Source organism: Bacillus rossius, chromosome 11, assembly GCF_032445375.1.
Source record: "Bacillus rossius redtenbacheri isolate Brsri chromosome 11, Brsri_v3, whole genome shotgun sequence".
In the NCBI taxonomy this organism is placed as follows: Eukaryota; Metazoa; Arthropoda; class Insecta; order Phasmatodea; family Bacillidae; genus Bacillus; species Bacillus rossius.
Window position 1 is genome coordinate 38,318,820 of NC_086338.1, and position 21,728 is coordinate 38,340,547.

The window sequence follows — 21,728 nt, forward strand, 5'->3', positions numbered from 1 at the left end:
TTTACTTAATCTTTTGTGAACTAATATTCACGTTATTCTCAAGAAATATTTTATTGATGTATCAAAATAAATACTGCTCCTGTGAAAAAAAAGTTACTAATATGTATTTCTAGATATTTCTGTGCCATAGGATGTTGCACAGTGTTCTCCAGCATCTAGTGAGACGTAAAGAGGGATTATGTGACTTGTTTGTGGCCTGATTATGGTGAATTGGGGAGCTGATGGTCATATTAAACAAATAAACACATCATTTACTAGGACATGCTGTATCTTTGGTGTGACTTTAAAACCGAGTACCAGGGAAAAAAAAATTTAGAACCAACACATCACAAGGTTTTAGCCTGTGATCTACTTTTGCATAAATTATTGTAATTTGTTTTCCAGGTTTGAACAGTCCACAGTGTTATGTAGAGAAAATATTTGCATATAAATGGTTTCCAGGAGTAACAAATTACTTGTGATTTGTTTTTTGTTTCCTGCAGGGCTTTGAAGGATGCCGAAAGGTCTATTGAGTTGGCTCCACAAAATCCTAAAGGATACTACAGGAAAGCAGAAGCTCTAAGAGGCTTAAAAGTAAGTCATAGAAGCGTTTCGTCATACCATTCATAAGTTATGTATAGATAACAGTTACAAGTGCATGATTTTAATTGCTTCGAGAACATGAATGATGCCGCTACAAGGTCTTCGTTAACAGCCAATAAGACTGGAATTATTACCTCAATCGGCACATTGATTTGTATTCAAAATTCCATAGTATATAAGTAGTATATAGTAATTGTATTACGTATATCATGCTGGTTTTTAGTCCATAGGGGATACATTCTGTTAATATTTAGCATGCACAAATTTACAACAGTTGTGTCTAGCTGTGCCGCAAAATTGAGATTTTTTTTCTGCGCCATCTTATGTCACTTGTTCTTATTTTTGATAAGTGTTCACGGGTTCATTTTTTGTTACATATATTTTTTATCCGAGGGGGTAATTTAAGCTTTAGGCAGTCGGTCTGCTCGCAGCTAGTGCTGCCATACGCAGCTCTCCTCGCCGTCCCACGCTGTGCCAGCAGCGGGCCACACGTACTGTCTCCAGTGCCCCGTGCCAAGACCACACTTTTGGGCAGTGCAGTCGGCATACCCCAGCATTTTCCCCATGCCACCCTCCTTTTCATTTTTGCTGTTGTTCTCGGAACTCGGGGCTTCGCAGTCTGCCCCCCCCCCCCCTTCCCAATTTCCCCTCATGTTGGATTCCGGAGGTCCGTGCCTGGACTTGTGGCACCGCCTTAGGTATGCCATCTGATGGGCGCCACTTGAGTGCACCAGCTCCAGAGACATCTTTATTCAGGATCTGGGTCATTCCATGTCATGTCAACCTGACCACCTCAAAATTTGATGCAATTTGGTATGAAGGCTGTCCTCATAGAGATTAAGAAAAATCTAAATGCCAATTTTTTTTTTTTTTTTTTTTTTCAATCTCCTCAAACAATTTCAAAATTATGGCTATGTAAAGTTTTCCAAAATCCGCTAAAAAAAAAGTAACTGACATATTTTGAGATCACCATATCTTTTCTCATAATTGAGCTAGAGAGATGGGAGTGGTGTAATTTTACTCGGTTTCAAATGCTTTTTTTGTTTGATTTACAACACAACATACATTGATGTAAAAATTGTTTTTGAGAAATCAAATTCAAAATTTTAATTTAGATTTTTCAAAAAATGTATTTTTGAAAATTTTTAAAGATTTTCTATAAATAGTTTTTTACTTTTGATAAAGTGATTCCCAAAATTTCAAAGTGGGAGGCTAATGGGTCCACTGTGGTTTAAGAAAGATTTGTGTGTGTTCTGTCAGTGTGTATAACTGTCTTGCGAGGGTTTGGCTGTGTTCTGTTGCGGTGTATAACGGGAAGCCAGGGGGTCGCCTTGTCTGCATAGTTACGTGGAAACCAAGTAAATTTTTTTTTCCCAAGCTATTCTGCACCGTGTCGGATGGATGCCCAAAACATTGGCTGAGGTGTACTTGTTTGCGTGACAGTTTTAAATGATGGGTATTTAGTGGAAGTGACTTGTTTAACCGACCGTCATCAGACGTGGCAGTGTTTTTGGCGTGAGCAACGCGGCGACGGCGAGGTGAAAGCCGCGTAGTGGCGTGCCCTGACTCTGTGTGTGTGTGTGTGTGTGCGCGGGGGCGTACCTGCAGCAGTACAAGCAGGCGGAGACGGCGTACCTGAAGGTGCTGCAGCTGGACGAGGAGTGCGAGGACGCCCAGCAGGACATCGAGGACGTGAAGGTGCTGCAGCTGGTGGAGATGGGCTTCGACGAGGACAGCTCTCGCCGGGCCATCAGGCGCGTCCACCACCTGCAGGTCTGTCGGTCTGGGTGTCTCAGTGCAGTTGAGAAATTGAAGGGGCAAGTGGATGAATGTGTTATGTTACAAAACTATTGTTTTGAGAAAAAGGCTCCTAAAATAATTTGTTTGCTACTTGCTTATGTGTACATAGCACCTTTATCAACTCGTAACTATGTTATTTTTGAAGTTAGAGGGAAGGTGTGTTTACCATTACATAGAATTCATCATAACACCTTCATCACTGGACTTGGTGCAATTTTTCAATGTAACATAACACCTTCATCAACTTACCCCTTCAATTCTAATGGTGATTTAAATCATTATTTTGGACATAAACTGTCGATAGTCAGCACTGTATATATCGCAAAGAAAATATAATAGTTCGTGAAAACACAATTGCACAAGAAAAACCAGATTTGACTCAAAACTAGAAGAAAAGCAAATTTTGTGTAAATGATTTTGACCATCATCCATAATACAGCGTTAATTTTAATTTATTTCTTTGATTTCCGCGAGTCTAGGGACACCTTTGTTTAATGTGTTTCTGTTAAATAAATTTTAAGTTTGTGAGTTTTTTTTTTTCTCATTTAGCAAACGGGAAAAAAAATTGTAAACGTATGTAGAAAATAGTAATGGGTCGGTCGTGGTTCTCGGCAAATTATCTGGCGCCGAGAACTGTAAATATATTCCTGGTATCGCAGAACGCTGAACAGCCAAACCTATCCCTGTGAAAATAATGATGACCTGGTAAAACACCTTAAAATGCTATATTTTGGGTCACACACACACACACACACACACACACACAGTGGGAGACACGCATTCACAGACAGACATACAGACACAGAGACATGTACACAATGACTTACACACACAGACATGCACCCACAGACAGACATACAGACACAGACTGAGACATGCACACAGTGACTGACACACACACACACACACACACAGACAGACACGTACATAGTGACAGAGACAGACACACATAGGGAGACATACAGACGGACACAGACAGACACTCATAGGTTCCCCCCCCCCCCCCCCCCCCCACCTCACCCCACCCCAACGTCTTGTGTTATGACATGAAACTCAAGCAGGATGTGTCTACTGTAAACAAGTAGGTTTTTTGTGCGATATGAGATCTGGAGCCTTTTTGTCACTTCTTTTCACTGGGAAATAGGGATGATCATTTTAACCAAAAGTAGAGCCGTGGAAAAATAACACAGGTTCAGTACACTTTTATACATCTTGAAATAAAAATAAACTACCATGATTTATAGTTGCTTACTACTTGTTCAATTTAGGTGTTTGCTACCACTTTTTCAGCCCTCTGTAACTTTTAATTCTCACAACAAATCATGTCTGTACGTCTTTTAACTTGCAATTGCGTTGGTTTTCTGCTACTGCTATAATAGTGTGATTTATATGTTTGTATTAACTTTTGCGAACATCGGGGAATGTACTAATTGCAATTGGTGTGCTAAATTAAACATTATAATAGTGCAACTATCTTTTTATACCTTTTTTTTATAATATTTTGTCATTTAAAGAAATAATAACTGAAAATGTTTGAATTACAATTTTTACAATCTTTTGTTAACAGCTTGAAAGCCTGCCCCCAAAAGAATTCTTTGTGCTGAGATCCTGACACCTTTTTTTTTCTCAATATTGTCTTTAGGGGATTGGGATGATCATTTGAACTAAAATTAGACTTGTGGAAAAATAACACAGGCTCAATATAATTGTAAAAAAAAGTGGGTTGTCTGTAAAGTTGGTTTACGGATGATAATTTTACATGATAACGTCATAAGAAAACATTGATGAAAAATTGCATATGTTTTAATTTTCAAATATTATGTACTGTTTTTGCCAATTTAATTTAAATAATTTGTTCAAATATAATCACGAACAATTAGTTAAAAATCCCACCTTAACCTGTTTGATATTTTAGAAGATTTTCTTGCAAGGTGGTTGGCCAGTTCTTGCACACTCAGCTCAGGCGGAACGTGACAATTTTTCATGCGCGGAGCCGGCGTTCATCGATTTACAAGACGTTATCACGTAAAAATCTTGAACTTAAAAATATACTTCATGGTAGCTTACTACTCGTGAAATGTAGGTGTTGCTACCACTTTTACAGCCCTGCGTCATTTTTAACTCAAATAACAAATCAACTGTGTATATCCTCTTTTAACTTGTGAACATATATTTTCAATTTTTTTTAAACAATTTCTTATGGGTGTGCCTAAATTAAATTTTATTAAAAAAAGTTGTTAAAATGTTTCACTAGATTTTGTTGTACCACAGGATGTAGGTTCTGTGATACTATAGCATCTAGTAGTGCCTGAAGCAACTGTGCTACCTAGTTGCTAAGGGACTTGTTTGTGGCTAGATAATGGTAAAGTGGGGTGCTGATAAGTCATATTGAGTAAGTATGCACACCATATATCAGGACCTTGGTATGACTGTAAATTGTGTAATTTTTAACTGAGAACTGATTTTTAAGAACTGGTACCGAAACTTGAACAGGGATGGGAGAAAATAATAAAATCTTACTTGGGGGTTTTCAGCATCAGATTTATGTTTAAATTTTTGTATAAAATGTTGCGGTGTTTGGCGTGAGTTGGAGTTAAGAATTGAAAACTAAAAATGTAACTAAACAGTCGGAAGATATGAAATGGGTTTAAAATAATGTGTGCTACAGTCTGAAAATACTGTGAGGAATTTTTGTGGATTGTTTAAGCATTATAATTTTCAATTGTATTAATTTTTAAATGTGCCTTTGTTTACACTTTTCTCATGACTCTTTAAACTCCTACTCCTATTTCTAATTGTCCTTTCCTCCTTCCTTCCTCTCACTTTTTTTGCCCCTCTTGGCCGTGTAAATTTTGTATGACTTCCTTCTTGCAGAATGCCATAGAAGAACTGACGATGCCTCAGAGCCCCTTAAATGCGACAGTTGAACCTAGCATCGGCGACATATACTTCTCCGATGACGACGAAAACACGGGACAAAGGATGTCCTCTAGGACTACTCCAGGTGTGAAGGACATCAAAATGGAGTAAGTTCAGCAGTGGCCACTGTGCTACACTTTTTTGGACTTTTAACTTTTACTTTGTCATCGCCACAAACTCATTCCTGCTTGGTAACCTGCTTCTATGTTAAGTTGTTCTTACATCGCTGCCTCTTTATCTCATTTCGGAGTCTCCACAATCTCTGGTAACCTGCATCACCATCTCGTTTTTGATCTTCTTATAACAGTTTTTTTCTTGTCCCCCAAAAGCTTCGAAAATGAATAATAGATCAATTTCAATGCAAACCTTAAATTTTGGTACAGATCTACATATTATTTAAAAGTAAATACACTCAATTTTCATTCACCTACTAATTAAAGTACTGTGTTTTATCGCATAATTGTTGTACATTTTTTGCTATAATCAAGTTTGAAAAGTATGGGTGTGATTTTAATGCGAGAAAAGTATTTTTTTGAGGTTTTTTCTTTCTTTTATATAAACTAAACATGTTGCATTGAAAGTACATTTAATTAAAAAGCAAAGTATACAAAGCATGCTAACAATTTAAATTAATTAGTAATGCATAGAGACCCCAGAAAATGGTAAATAAAACTGACTCATTTCGGTGTAAAAAAATGACAAAAGCGGTGCAAAAAATCGGTGTAAAAATAAGCAATCTGTATACACCCCAAAAAATGGTGAAAAAATTATGCTATTGGCGGTGTAAAAAAAACCTCATAGCGGATAGGCACTACAAAGTAGCAGACGCTGCCTTACATCGGCCCACTTTGTCTGTCGTTTCATCACACAAGAATACAATCTGTTTGGTCTTCTACAGCATGCCTTACTGTTTCCTTATTTGCCTGGCCAATTTTTGTGAAATAAGTTTCTCCAAGAGTGTTGTCTGATGGCAAATCCCCTGCACCTAAAATGTATACATAACTTACAATATACTTATAAATAGGTAGCATTTATAAGGTTATCGCTGAAAATATTAATGGGCTAATTTACTCAAAACAATTCTAAGCCAAACATAACCTAACCTTTTCGAGATTACTGCTGGATTACAGAGTCAAACCATCAATCAATCAGTCAAAAATATCTTGTGGTGTGCTCACCATTTCACAATGCAATCCATCCTATTTATGTGTTTGTTAATACAAGGTACTTGCATATTTATTTGATGTAAAGGTAAGTTGGGCCTAAAGGTAAGTTAATCGATAATATTGTAGGCCTACATATGCTTATGAACTTTTATTAGAGGGGAAAAAAATTTCTAAATAAATAAGGCTAACCTTCTTCAACATGGGTGTTAAACCATTCCCTCATAGCTGGATGATCAGCTTTTTCCAAAGGAATGTTAACTCACAGCATCATATTAACAAAATCAGAAACAAATTCTTGTTTTCTGCACTTTAAAGCTTGTTTGCTTTATTCACGCTGTCGCCTATCGAGATTTGTTTGGACACGGTAGAATTTGCTTGACAAAATAATTGTCTTTTCTGTTTTGTGTGTCCAATCAACCCGCACGTTGCAGACTTGCACATCATATTTTGTCCCGCTGATCAAAAATATAAAATCCATCCGATTTCATCTCTTTCGCATCGAAGTTTTCGGCATCTTAGTCATAAATTCAATTGTATCACAAAACTTACAAAATGTGGACGGTATTTGTAAACACTCATAGATATGTGCACGCAAAAATGACTGCCATCTTAGCTCCATACAATTAAATTAGGTTAGAAAAATCGACACCAGTGCACCTTGTGGCAGAAACGACCATTATTCAACACGAAAACTGTGGACAGTCAATTTTGTTATGTTGGTAGTGCGCACATATCGATTGTTGACATTTGTTACATTTTGTTTTCATTTGCATTGGCAATATTTACTGTTTGTAAACAGAGTAATAAAACTACGTGGATTTCAGTAACGTGTCAAAACGAAGATAATATCACAGCACTAGTCTTTCAGTCTATGTTTATTTCACGCCTATGTTTATGATGGCGTAAATAAATAGAACTTGCGACATAAGGGCATTATTTTGTGCGAAAAAGCGTGAATTTCGCGCGAAAATTCGTGAATTTCGCGACTAAGTCGAAATCAAAGGAAAGTCGCAAAATTCGTTTAAAGTATCAATTTTTCGCGTTATTTCGTGAATTTCGCGCTTCACCATTTTTCGGGGTCTCTAGTAATGCAACAAAAAAAGTTAAATTAAACTTAAAATAGAAACACAAAAAACTTGAGCTGAAACTAACGAAGTGTTCCCTTGAAGTATCATTGTAGTACACACTAACCAAGAAAGAGTGCGAGCTATCAAATGTAGATTACGAGGCACGAGACATAGTGCACACTATACATGCAATCGGCGAGCTGTCAATATCTATATTAAGACTATGTGCTTGCACTATATAATCCTCAACATAACCAAACATTATGCCATCTAGTACTGGCCCCATTTTTATACATGCTACACATCGGCAACGAAACGTTCAAAACTTCTTTAAAAGAAACTTAAGCATTGTACAATTATGTATTTCTGTTAATTACATAAGTAAGCAATAATATCCTAACAAATAATATATTTAAATTTAAACATACATTGTTTTATGGGGAGAAAAAAAAGTATATTTTATGGAGAAACTGGAGGGACGGAAACATTTTTTGACTGTATTGGACAGGAAATCGTATTATGCAGGTACATCTTAAACGAGTTTTACTGTCATTGTAATTACTATATTTTCCCATTATAGCTACCACACTGATTGACAATTCTTTGTCCTGTGATCTTTGATAAGGTCAAGTTTACTACTTACAGAAAATGCTCGGAATCTAACAGCAGGACCAAGAATTTAATGTGATTTTTATGCAAGAATTTTTGTTTTCCCCATATTTTGATGCTCTAATTAACAGAGCAACTTGTGATAAAAATAATAGAAACCATTGATGCAGCTACTACAAACAAATCTGAAATACAGAAGGTCTTGTTAAATGAACTTGTTGCGTTAATATCCCTCAGTTACCTAAATCCTCGTAAGGATTGTGTTAGACTTAAATAGAATTTAATTTAAACATATATTTTAGCTTATTTTTCACCCTTTTTAGTTAAAATATTAACACATTCAAACTTGGCCAAGACAGACACCCTGATTAGATTGTAGGTGTGTGTTAAACTGTTGATATTTTGAGGCAGTCTTGGCCCCTGCTGACTCTGAGCCATTTACTTTAAAGCAGCCTTAATTTTTTTTTTGGAGAGGGGCTTTACCGTGTATTCTTGGGGAGGTTTTATAGAACAAACTCTGAGAAGAGTGTGGTTCAGGGCTCCTTCCCTGGAAACTGTGAAAGATAAACTTGAAAGCCAACCTGGAACTTAAGTTTTGCTAAAGTATCTTAAGAAATTTTGATATTCATATTAAACTTTCAGTTAAATTTTGTTTGAATTATACAGAATATCCGTAAAAGAATGTCCCAGTTTCAGTGGTATGTGATTTAGACAGTTTACAACAAATCATACATCAAATTGATAGTAAACTAACCCAGTTTTTCTTACAAGTATATGGACCTTTAGTTATACGGCACACATCCAACCTAAAGCTCAATTCTTCCCACACTTTGGTTAACACTTCCGGAGTAATGGAAGCATTAGCCCTTTTCAGTTCTGTGTCTGAACTTTGGCTAATCATTAGGTAGCGGTGGATCGTATCTTTTATAAATCTCCAAAGGTAAAAAAAATCGCATGGCGTTTGTCAAGTGAACGTGGAGGCCAGCTGAAAAGAGCTCTGTCATCTCGACCGTTACGACCAATTCAGCGGTCAGGGACTTCAACAATTAAACTTAAAACGAAAACGTGCATTGAAATGATATTGCAGATTCACGCTTACCAAATTGTAGAACACAAATTGCTCAGAAATCGCCATTTTTCATGGGTGGCACTGCAAGAGAGAAAACAACAAAGCAGTACTCGCGCATGCGCTTATCTAAATTGATTGAGCTACTCTTAAACCACAACCCTACAATGCTTACAGTTAATACTATTACATTTTTTAACTGGGACATTCTTTTATGGGCATTCTGTATAATAAATTTGGATCTGCAATCAAATGACAAATATTTTACATTGCAGGTGCGTCAGTAATAGAAACTGCCAATGCTGGGAGCCGCCCCTGCGTGTAGCAATTATTCAAACATGAAAAGTTTTTATTTATCATGGAGTTCCTTTACTTATCTAATAAATGAGTTGTTTCTGAAGCGCAAAGTTCTGGGGGCAATCATTGCATCACACTCTAGTGGGTCGATTCTAATGTACGAGCACCTAGTCAGTAGACAAGTGGTGCGGAGCACGTCGCCTTAAACCTCGGTGCTTAGCCATTTTATGTAAAACCTCACCGTTCTTTTATTTTTTTATTGCAGTCCTTCGAACCCAGAGGGCCTCTACTCTCTGTGGGTTGGCAACATCACTCAAGGCGTCAAAGAGAAGCAGATTCTGGAGCTTTTTGCCAGGTAGGTGGTTCAAACCAAACTGAGTACGTAGTATATTTGCATGTTTCAGGTGCCTTGTTACATTTCAGTCTGGCCCAACCAGGCAATCTGAAAACAACACGTCCAAACTGTTGATGTGCAGTTGGGCACTATATAAGAAATATGCTTTGAAATATTAAAAGTTAGTTCGTTGATTTCTAGGTTAACTAGCTGATTTCATTTTTTTTGGGGGGAGGGGGGGGGGGGGGTTATATTGAAAATTATTTTTTTTTATTCAGATTTCAAAAGATGATCCCTCACATATTGTCATGGAAGATTAGTTCATTGCTCTGCACCAGAAATTTACTGTATGTATGTTTGGACACATAAATAGTGTGCGTTAATTTTTCTGGCTAGCAGCAGCAATTTTTCAAGTTGGCTGCCTGCCAAGGTGATTAGCCCTGCATCTTCTGGTGACGAAGTAACATCATGGTTTGAGTTGTGCTATTTGCTTGCTACCCGCCATTTTATTGTTTGCAGTGAATCATTATTAATTGTTGAATTTTATATGGATTTTACAGTCTTTTATGCATCCAGACAAAAATTTTGTCCTCTAGGCTGAATAGTTCCAGTTTTTTTTCATGTCGCAAAATTGATTATTGATTCGTTTGTGCATGGTGAATAATCATACTTTATTCATTTAGTGGGCTATAGTTCCGTTGTGCAAGATTTTTTTCATTATCACTTTGGCACCGTGTTTGAGAAAAAATTGGAGAGAGATAATGTAAAGAAATTTCCTTAAATGATAAAACATTTCAATTTAATCCCGGTATTGTAATTAAACCAAAGACATTGTAATAAAGACAAAATGTTTTGCACTAAGCAATTAAATTTTAAGTATTTTAAAATTAACTTGTTATTGATGCTTGAAACAGTTTAGGAATTGTATTTATTCTGTTTATATAGTATGTAATGAATAGCTACTTGGAAGACAACTGCTGTTTTAGCTACAAGAAAAGTTAAGTTTCTCAGAGCCAGTAAATTGAAAGATTTTGACACTCATGTGAACCAGATGTACCTTTATCAGCCATCTGTTAATGGTAGTTCAACGATGAATTGTACAAGATTGAGTGCTTAAATTTAAGTTATGAAACCAGGCTAGACCTTTAATACATTTTAAGTATAACTAGTGGTTTTATTTGAAGCAAAGTAATTTCCAAAAATTCCTCAAAGAAGACATTCAACAAACATAATGGAGATTTAAATCATTACTACGTCAATATAAAGTATACCAATCAGCATAACTAAGCAGAATAATTGAGTTGTGGACGAGAAATGATTAAGAAGCATTATTTTTAAATTATAGTGTATGTTGTAGTAAAATATTGAAGTGATCTTCAGTAAACTGAGCTCTTTAACTTCAAATTGAATCTGAAATTATGGTCTTTGCACATCCCTAAAACACTCGGTCTGTGTGGTGATGGCTTGTAGGTACGGCGCAGTGCAAAACGTGCGTTTGCTCCCGGAGAAGTTCTGTGCTTTTGTGAACTTCCGAAACCAGAAGGCGCCCGGGCAAGCCATGAAGAGCCTGCAAGGGGTGGAGTTTGCCGGAACCAGGCTTCTCATAAGGTTTCCCGACACACCGGTGGCGACCACCAGCCGCCCGGCTGGCCCCAGGTGAGATGTGTGGTTCAGTCCGTGCCTGGCTTTGCACGACATAACTACAATAAATCCCTGCTGAATTTATTTGTGCGAGCTTCGCTATAAAGTCAGTTTTGTTGTTGTATTGACATAATTCACATGCATATTGCATCACCATGATTCCAGATAAAAAATAATAGTTTATATAATTAATTACGTAAATATCCATCTGAACTTGGCCAACCAGCCTATAATAGGTTACAAAACAGTAAGGGGCCTTTACCGGGAAATATCTTATGTCGCGGCTTTTCCGCAAAGTAAAAATTAAACTAAGAAAATACCATCTTACAGCACTAGAAATGTTCCTGTACTTACCCTGAAAACAGATAAACAATATTAAAATAAGCAAAGGGTTCGAAATCACAATTTTTTTTCGAATCCGAGTCTCGAATTTGAATCTCAAAGAGTTAATCGAATATACCCCTCAAATCAGAATCTAGGTCTCAAGGGTCAAAAATAAAATAATGTCCAAGAAATTAAAAATATTAACTATGGTATTGAAACATTCAACCCTTTAAATGTTTATTTCACAGACTAAGTTTCCAGAATCAATGCATAATGCACTTTTATTTAAATAATTGTATGTTAAAAGTACATTACCCTGGGGGATGGTTACAGAATAGTTATGGAAAAAAAAATTGACCTGGTAAACTTCACTGATTGTCAGTGTTGAATTTTTTTATTTACTTTACTTTCTCTAATATTTTTCTTTGAATCTTTTTCATTGAATATTGAATTCTTTGAATACTAAGGATTATAACGGTTCGTTATAGTATACAAAAAATAAACAGATGTCCACCAATTTTAGTTTTTGTTTTATTTTTTCACAATAGAATGCACCGACGATTCCAAACACTTCCAATGGTTCATTCACTCGTTCCACATGTATATCTGACTGTCGAAAATTGCTCGTAGTTCGCGTGATGAGAATTAACGGAAAAAATAGCGTCCTTCAGTAATGTTTTGCTGCAAATACATGAAGTCAGTGCGGCCTCAAACGTGGCCGCACCCAGCGAAACCGAATTTCGCCCCGAGCCAAATGCCGACGAAGGTGGCCGCAATTTCTAAGTACTGTCCGAAAGAAATTAAAACAAATTAGGTTGACTTAATACTCGGCCTGGCTCTGACCACCAACGTTAAATTATCCATTAACAAATTACATCATAATTTGGCGAGAAGCCACCGAACGCGACCTACTGGGGCAGCGATCGACAGACGACTGGTGATCTCATGAACTCGTCTCCTCCACGCAGGGAGTAGACGTCACATGACCTCACCGACCAATCACACGCACGCTTCATTCACTCTTATAGATACAAGCCAATCACAGAACAAGTTACAATACATGAAAAAACATTTTACATACAGAACTCTGGGCTTCCCCTGATCAGTCTCTTTTCAATTTTACATCAAAATCGGGGACTCCCATTCTCGTTCTCTCTCCCACACCGTGAGACAGCAGTTATCACTCAGTTCCCACGCAGTGGGGGAATTACCGTCTTTATCTCGGTTGGCGGGGAAGCACTGTTTCTTTCTCACTTACACTTACAGGTCTCTCATGCCTCTCTTTCTATCCATCACATCAGACACAGTCCCTTGTTCTAGAATTATGCAACACGTTAATTAAAATTAAGAACAATAATCATAATACGAATTACTTGACAAAATTCAACTTATTAAGAAAAACCTGAAAAAGTAGGCCTAAACAGGTAAATTTCTAGTAAAGCAGCTCATTTGTGAATAATTATATAAAAAATAGTAATGATTAAAAATGTCTAATAAAATACATAATACCTTCTTAAAACATTCAGCAAGTGAAAAATATCAACTCTAACATACATAAAAGCTGTAAAATATCCTTGAAAAGATCTTTTAAGAAATATCTATCTGCATAAAAACAGTTTAAAAGAAAAATTATTTAATTAGGAGGGCAGGGTTCTGCAATGCTACAGGAGTTTATGTTATTTGAAGATTTGATTGGCCCATCCCTAGTTAAAATTAGTTTCTAGTAAGATATGCAAGATCAAACAAATTAAAAATCAATTTTTTTAAACCATTTAGTCCATACATTTTGGTACAGACTTGATGTCAAATAAATTATTTTCAATTAATTTAATGTATTCAAACGAAAGATTACATGCAAAAAATTACATACAGCGAAACCCCTTATTTACGTTACCGTTATTTACGTTTTCCCGTTATTTGCACTATATTCTTCAGGTCCCGTTTGGTTCCCATATAGTCCAATACAATACTTTCCCGCGAATTACGTCTCAAAAATCGAATCAATCCCGCTATTTACGTCACGTAACAACCATAAACAACCAGAAAATACCGTGGAGCTAGTAGGCAATGAACATTTTAAATAGCAAAATATACATATTTTATAACATGAAAAGTTGCTTTTATTTCTAAACATGTAATAATTTAAGCCTAGGCGTGTAAAAGTACGAGTAATTATAGCAGGAGACAATCTAAAATGCACGAGGGAAAAACGTAAACTCATGAATGTACAAACATGGCTGCTTGTAAGTTCTGATACTGTATTTATGTCACAACTTAGCCGAAATACTGGTACGAGACATAAACTTCACAAGATAAAATGAGCGGTGTCTTGGTAACTGTTTTATACGTCTTTTATAATTTGGGAAGTATTGTACAGTTGACGCCATATTTTTTAAACTAACCATTTATTTCTGGGGATCGTAAATAATTAATTATTGGTACCAAGACATCATGATAATATAAACATAAACTTGAACATGTCACGGCAGCGAGAAAACTGGTGCGTATACCAATAAACTGGTATTAGAACTGGATAAAATTGGTACACGGGAGGTGGAGCTTATATTTTTTTCCGCTAAGCTCGCATCTATTGGTTGGCGGCTGATGGCGTCATGAGTCTGGGCGGAGCATAGAGTGCGCATGCGCCGCCGCGTCGTTACAGCAGCTGACCGAGTACAATGACCTTTCTCCGCGTTTGGCGCGCTATTGACGGTAAACATTCATCAATTTGCGGCCTTTTCTTAAAAATTTTTTTACTGTGAGCAATGTGTATGTAGCCCGTATTTGTTATAAACCCTGCCGGTTGCAACTGTATTTATAATTTGGAGAGGCAAATAATCTCCTTGAACAGCCAAAAAAGCAAGCAGAAGAAAATTTCAAATTTATTTTTTAGGAAGTAATCAGAAAAACATTTTGGCTTTCATTCTTTTTTTATTTTTGTCAAATGTGGTAAATTAATAATTGATTAAATACTAAAGTAAAATTTGTTGTTAGTGTGTTTGTACCTGCATTGTAGTATGTGCTATTAAACAAAAGGAAAAAAATTCTAAATAAGGTAAACTGTACTCCTTTTTATACTTTTCCCTTTATTTACACTTTCCCGCTTTTTACACTTTTTTACTTTGTCCCCATGAAAAGTGCAAATAAGGGGTTTTGCTGTATTTGTAACTTGAGTTAGTGACTTAAGTTTTGTTAAAATGTTGATTAATTTACTTATTTTGTTGCATTGCAGTGCTTTATGATTTTTTAACTTGCAGTTGGATGTTAGTATATGGTGTTTTACATACTATTCAGCGGGGCGTAAATCTGTAGGCCCAAGAATTTTGCATTTGGGGTTAACTGACACATCATCTATGGATACGGTGCTTGTATGTTGTATACTGTGTATATTTTCGTCTACATGCATGCAAGGAGCAGAAAACTTTAATATGTACATAAAGTTTTCCATAAGACATAGTTTTGACATCAAACCCATTTGAAAGTCGCACTATTGCAAGTGCAGGCAAGGCCCCCCCCCCCCCCCCCCCCTCATTGAGGAGCTTCTTAATTCGCAGTATGTCGTAAACTTTTGTCCCTACTCATTACATATTAATATTAGTGCCCAGGGTGTCCACAGTTAGTACTTTCGTACTAGATCTAGTACTTTTATAACTTTTTTTAGTGGTCTAGTACATTTACGCTCAGATCTAGTACTTTTTTCTTTAATATTATAATATTACAGTAACTCCAATATGTTTTATTATGAAGCGTGATTATTTTTAAAAAAAATTGGTTGTCTGTAAAGTCGGTTTACGGACGATAGTTTAACGTGACAACGTCATAACAAAACATTGATGAAATGATTGATCCAGAAGAAAAGGAAATATCATATTCGGCCTGAGACTGAGCCGTAATAGGTTTTTGCAACCAAACCATTTAGGCATTACAAATATTATATTCTTTGAGGAAGAATTTTTTTTTTTAATTTTTCAATCTTTTGCATGATAAAATCTACCTCTGCATACTTTTATGAATAAAATTGAATCATTTTTATTGAATTATCACTATTTTGTATGGATACAAAGGAGTGAAATTAAATGTGCAATTGAATTAATAAATTTACTTTTATTTGCATTCATTAATTCAAATATATTTATTACTTTTGAAATGTTGTGTGCGCATAATTTATTTTTACAAGTACAAAAAAATTTTTCGCGACCGCCGGGTTTCGCACCGACAACCTTTAGTTGAAGAGTTAGGTATGCTAACCACACACCCACAAGGCCATACTAAGGTAATGTAGTTTCAAATGTTATATATACATATATATATTTATAAAATCTTTGTTCACGGTAGGGGTATAATATTAACACGATTTTATAACAAATACGCATCCCAAATACACCAAACTTATTTATAATGTGTTACAATAGTTTTTAAAACATTGTGCAAAAGATCCCGGGTGTAATTTGAATTATTATGTGTAACTGTAAAACACCATTGTTGGTTCAAAACGTATTTGAATTTTCAACATTACTTTTAAATAACCGTACAGATTGTGCTGAAAATCGGTGGACGATCGTTAAATTACATAATATTAAAAATTCAAATGACGAAAATATGATTGAAAAGTTGTTCCAATCGAGTGGAAGAGAGATGCCACGCATGCGTACAATGAGCAAACAGAACACATCCGTAGTGGGACATCCGTAATGGGACACTTTTTCGTGCGTGCAGCCGGCGTTCATCGATTTATTAGACGTTGTCACGTCAAAAACTATGGAATGTGTGTGTGCGTGGTGTGATATTTAAGTTAGAGTATTGCAATGTCATAATAACTTCCTAAATTGTTAAAACCGTAACAAATTGTAATTTAGTACTTTTTTTTCAAATCTGGTACTTTTTTCTCACCCAAATTGGTACAAAATATTTTTTCCTTGTGGACACCCTGGTAGTGCCTGAAACACATCCTAGTTTTATTTACCGGGAATATCTCATGTTGGTGTTGCTGACAGCTCGAGCGGCCAGGCCAAGTCGTACGGGCCTGTCAACGGGGACGAGTGCTACTTCTGGCGGACCAGCGGCTGTGCCTTCGGCGACAAGTGTCGCTTCAGGCACGCCAAGGAGAACAAAGGGATCGACATCAAGTCGTGGCACAAGAACAGATGAGTCCGCGGCTCCCGTCGTCCCAGGTCCTCCCGCTAGCTGCTCTTGTGTTGTTCTCCGGTGATGCATCCACGCACCCCGGAGTCATTCACTGCCATCCTTTATTTTGGAACTTTTTTGTGTTCGTTTATAAACGTGTAATCACCGTTTTTTTTTTTCCTCCTTTTACATTTTTATACTACTAAAATTCTATTAATCTTTTGTGTTTGTTTCTCTTTTATGAACGTGATGGCAGTAGTTATCCATTGTACATATAGATTAATGATTAGTTTACCATTTTAAAGCACGTGAAAGAATACAGTGTATATTTAATGTTTTGTTTATTAGTCTAAGGTTCTAAAATTTGCATAAGAGTTAATTTAACTGGTAGTTGCCATCACCAACACAACTAATTGTGATGTGCAGCATGATTGTAACTTGTGGGGAGGTGGCGTACAAGAGATAAAACTCTTAAATTTGATTATGTTGACTCGATGGTTTAGTGATTTCTGTTATGAAGAGGAAGTAAAGTAATTGATGTAGGATCAGGGAATAGACAAGGAGCTGGATCAGGTCCATTGGATTAAGACAGATGAAAAGTACTTAACACTCAAAAATGTATTCTTGACCCTGAAATGGTGGTTTTTCCTTCTAATTTTCTATCATATTTTAGTATGAACTGTTTTAGGACACACAATATGCTTGTTCGTGTGTATTCATTTGAATTAACCTTTTTCTAAACTAACCATTGTTAGCTGAAAGTGTGACTTGTGTTGCTGCTGTAGTATCTTGGAGTTACCTAATGTAGAGTTAGAGCATGGGCGAAGCTTACAGCACCTAATTTTTGTAATAAAATGTGACACATTTTCTCGACCAATCTTTGAGGATATTTTCTGGAAAAAAAGGGGAGGGGGGGGGACAATAGGAAACACCTTTTTTCATGTAATCATAACCATAGCAGCGCAACTCACCCCTACAATAAACGGTTTTTAAATTCATTTCATTTTAGTTTCTCATTTCATTAGCAGAAATATCTACAAAGGCTCTATACCAATTAAAACAAGTTGCGAAAACTGGGAAATTGACTCGGAATTAACTGTTGCCATATTTGGGTGAAAATATGAACATAGTGTTGCCTACACTATATACGTATGTGTGTGTGTGTATAGTGAGAAGGGGGGGGGGGGAGAGAGAGAGAGAGAGAGAGAAAGAGAGATATTGAGGGAGAGAGAGACAGACATGCATAGTGGCCCCCAAACATGCTCTAGATCCTAGATCTATAATCCCTCTATGAATAGTACCAACTTGGAGTTTAAGGGGTATTTGTAAAAGATTACTTTACTTTAATACTTAAAACTAATAGCTATCATATTTTTAATCATTACTGGCATCTTTACGTGCTAGTTGTTTTGTTTGAGGGGATGTTTTCTCAACAAGCAAACAAACTCCATATGTAGTGGATAGTTGAATATTGTTCACACAGCAAAATGCAACCCACCATTCGGATGACTTACCTTAATATTGTATCTCCATCTGTGGAATGTTGATGTTAGGCACTGACCAACAATGTTTTAAACGAAAACCTCAACTTAATACTTAAATGCCTGTAGATTCATTTAGTCAAAACTCTAAACACACTGTTTTCCCCTCTCAGAGACATGGAGTCAAGTAAACTCAAGTGGTGAGAAGAGGAGGGGTGCAAGAACGTGTGGTTGCTTACATGAGCCTGGTAACCAAAATAAGTTTTTAAAATTCAAAATATTGTGCAGGGATTTTTCTAATACCTCTTGTTAACTCTATGTTGTTATTTTTCTTCTGTCCTTTTTGGTTAGCCAAAATTTTCCCCACTTTAAAATGACAACGTAAGGTTACTGATTCAGATAAAAAAAAAAAAGGAGCCATAAAACTAGGTTTAAATACAACTGGTAAGAGTATTTTTTTATATATTAAAAAGCCATTCTGCATTATCAAGAATTAGATAATCAAAGATAAAAAAATACAAAAGAGATTACTTTTGAGATGCTACATTTGTGTCTTACGTCGATAATATCGATTGACACAGTAGGAGGGAAAAAAAACATAATTCAAGACGTTAATATTTAGGTATTGAGTTTTAAGAAAAATAATTAACTTTATCAGTTTACTTTCTTGTCCACCTACTTTATTTGAGGTAGTAGAAGCATGAGCAAATTTTGAGAATGAAAAATTAAAGTAATTAGAGTAAAAACCTGTTTCAAAGTTTCTCAAGGTGCTTAGAATTTTGTCTTATGATAAAGGAAAACTTACTGAAAGGGAAAAATTCAAATATTAATAGGTTCAAAGCTAAATTTTTTAATCTTAATATGCAGGAAAACTTCTTAAGTGGGATATTCTCTGCGTATCTACAAAAAAGCAAATCGGCCAAACAAAGTTTGGAGCATACAAACACACACACACACACACACACACACACACATATATATATATATATATATATATATATATATATATATATATATATATATATATAAATTTATAAGTAAGGTTGATTTTATTATGAATTTCTTGTGCTGGGGTTCTCAAATAGAAATGTAACTTTTAGAATGAACTTTATTATTGTTTTTTTAATGGAATTTACATCTATGTAAACATATTCTGAGACTTCTATTAACTGGTCTCAAGGTTTGTTCATATTTGCACAAACATCTGGTTTTGAGTGTTGGCAAACATGTGTACACAACTGCAAAGTGTTATTTTTTTTCTCATCTTTTGCAAGATGTGCTTAATGCACTGGGTATTTTTTTGAAGAATTGAATATTCTGTTAACCAAGCATTGTAAATTAAAAAACAAATATTGTGTACTGGCACCGAGTTTTTATAGACTGACTAATCTGTGATGAATCGTTTGGAAAGTTTGAAGATCAGGTAGTATATAATTGAATGGAACTGTGGTTCTAAAACTTGCTAGAGTGTGTTAAAAGTTTATCATTGAAATAAAATTTCTGTGTAACTTGTCATTAGATGTAGATGACTTGAAATGATTACACTTTATGCAAAGTGAATGGTTTCTTGCAGCACATTTGTTCAGAGTCTACAAAGTATGTTATAAAGTTCCATTTGTTTAATTTTTTCTATCTACTTCTTTGAGTGCAAAGTTCAAAGAAGTAGAAGATAACAGTTGAATTTGAAACATAACATATAAATGTTTATTTTTCACAGAATTGGTAGCATTTTATAACGTGAATTTATTCTAATGATGTTTCTACCAGCTTTGCATTTTATTGTAAAAATCACGTGATTGATTTTCTTGTTTTGACGTACCTGAAAGGTTTGTTATTGTATTCTCTCTTTGTTTCTGCTCTGAATATTTTTAGATGTCAGCTGCTTGTAACAAAACCATAGATGCTGATATCTGACTTGAAATTGTAATAGAAATGAAGAGCATGGCTGTGAATGAGTTTCATAATGTATAGAAAGTTATGCTGGGGGGGGGGGGGGAATGGGGGGGGGGGGGGGGTCGTCTTAAGTTTTATCGAAGTACCTATTATATTATCACATCAAACAAAACAAACACATTAGAGTTTTAATTTGAATTTTTTTGTATGTGTTCTATTTTGGTCCACCACCAGCAGTTAAATAATTTATTTGATTTAGAAATAGTATTGAGGTTTAGTTGTTTTTACTAGGGACGGGCTAGTAAACTCCTCAAATACCTTGAAATCCTTAGTGTTCTAAGGATTTGTTATTCAAGGAAAAAGATTTTAAAAATATATATTAGATGAAATAAAGTAAATAAAATGATAAAACAGTGATAACTTATGAAATTTACTAGATAAATTTTTTCCTTCATACCTATCATGTTGCCATTCTCCAAGATATTGTACTTCAACATGTGATTATATATATTAAATTACAAGATGTATTGATTCTAAAATCTTAGTTCATTAATAAACATTTAAAGGGTTAAATGTTTAATATTTCTAGTACATTTTTTTTTTATCTTGGAATTCGAGATTATGATTTAAGAAAATTGGGATTAGACTCATCACTAGATTTTACACAAACCAAGTCAACTATAGTTTTTTTTTATGTAAAAATGTGCATCTGATGAACTATTTCAAAATTTTGTTTAGTCCAGCTCTCAGATTTACAGAGCAAGATTGGAAAGTTTGTTAATCATGACTATTTTACCATAGCTTTCATATGGTTTATTTTTTATTCCTCTCCTCTATCTTCTTTCTAAATTTCTGTTTTTCCGGTTTACTACTTTTAATCCATATAAACTAATAAACACAGAAAACTTTCTATTATTTGGGTTGGGATTATTTTATGTTTGACATATTGTAAATTATTATTTTAAAATATATATAAACAGTAATTTTAAAATTTTCTTTAAATAAAAACAAAAGCTTGTTGTGTGGACATTAGAAGTTGCCTGGTTTGGGTTGCATTATTTGTAATACAAGCCACCCATTTAGTTGATGTGCCACACTCTGGTGCAGTGTTTAAGTTAAGCTTATTAGTTGGTGAAATACCTACAAATAGTTGGGTGGTTCTTCAGTAGTTAAGTTTGAAAGAGGTTATACAGAAACGTATGGTCTTTAGATAAGTGAAACAATTTTTTTTTGTCTATATATGTTTCATGGAAGATTTTATTACATAAGTTTTATGTTGTCCCCCCCCCCCCCCCCCCCCCTTCTTTCCCTCCAGATAAATTCATAAAGTAGCTTATTGAATTTTTTTTTTTAGATTTGGCAGTGTCTGTAATTATTGTTGAGAGGTAGGAAGCCTTGTACACATTGCATTATTATTGTCTGAAA

General features: G+C 35.3%; 1 protein-coding gene across 1 annotated transcript in view; it reads left to right on the plus strand.

The window, feature by feature from the left end:
• LOC134536833 (uncharacterized) overlaps positions 1–17,151 on the plus strand; it is a 38,910-nt gene extending 21,759 nt beyond the window's left edge. Inside the window, exons 6-11 of the mRNA XM_063376826.1 lie at positions 483–573; positions 2,191–2,355; positions 5,257–5,408; positions 9,772–9,861; positions 11,311–11,496; positions 16,800–17,151. Of these exons, the coding sequence (XP_063232896.1) occupies positions 483–573; positions 2,191–2,355; positions 5,257–5,408; positions 9,772–9,861; positions 11,311–11,496; positions 16,800–16,953 (838 nt within the window). The 3' untranslated portion in view covers positions 16,954–17,151. The remainder of the gene's footprint in view (positions 1–482; positions 574–2,190; positions 2,356–5,256; positions 5,409–9,771; positions 9,862–11,310; positions 11,497–16,799) is intronic.
• The last annotated feature ends 4,577 nt before the right edge of the window (positions 17,152–21,728 follow it).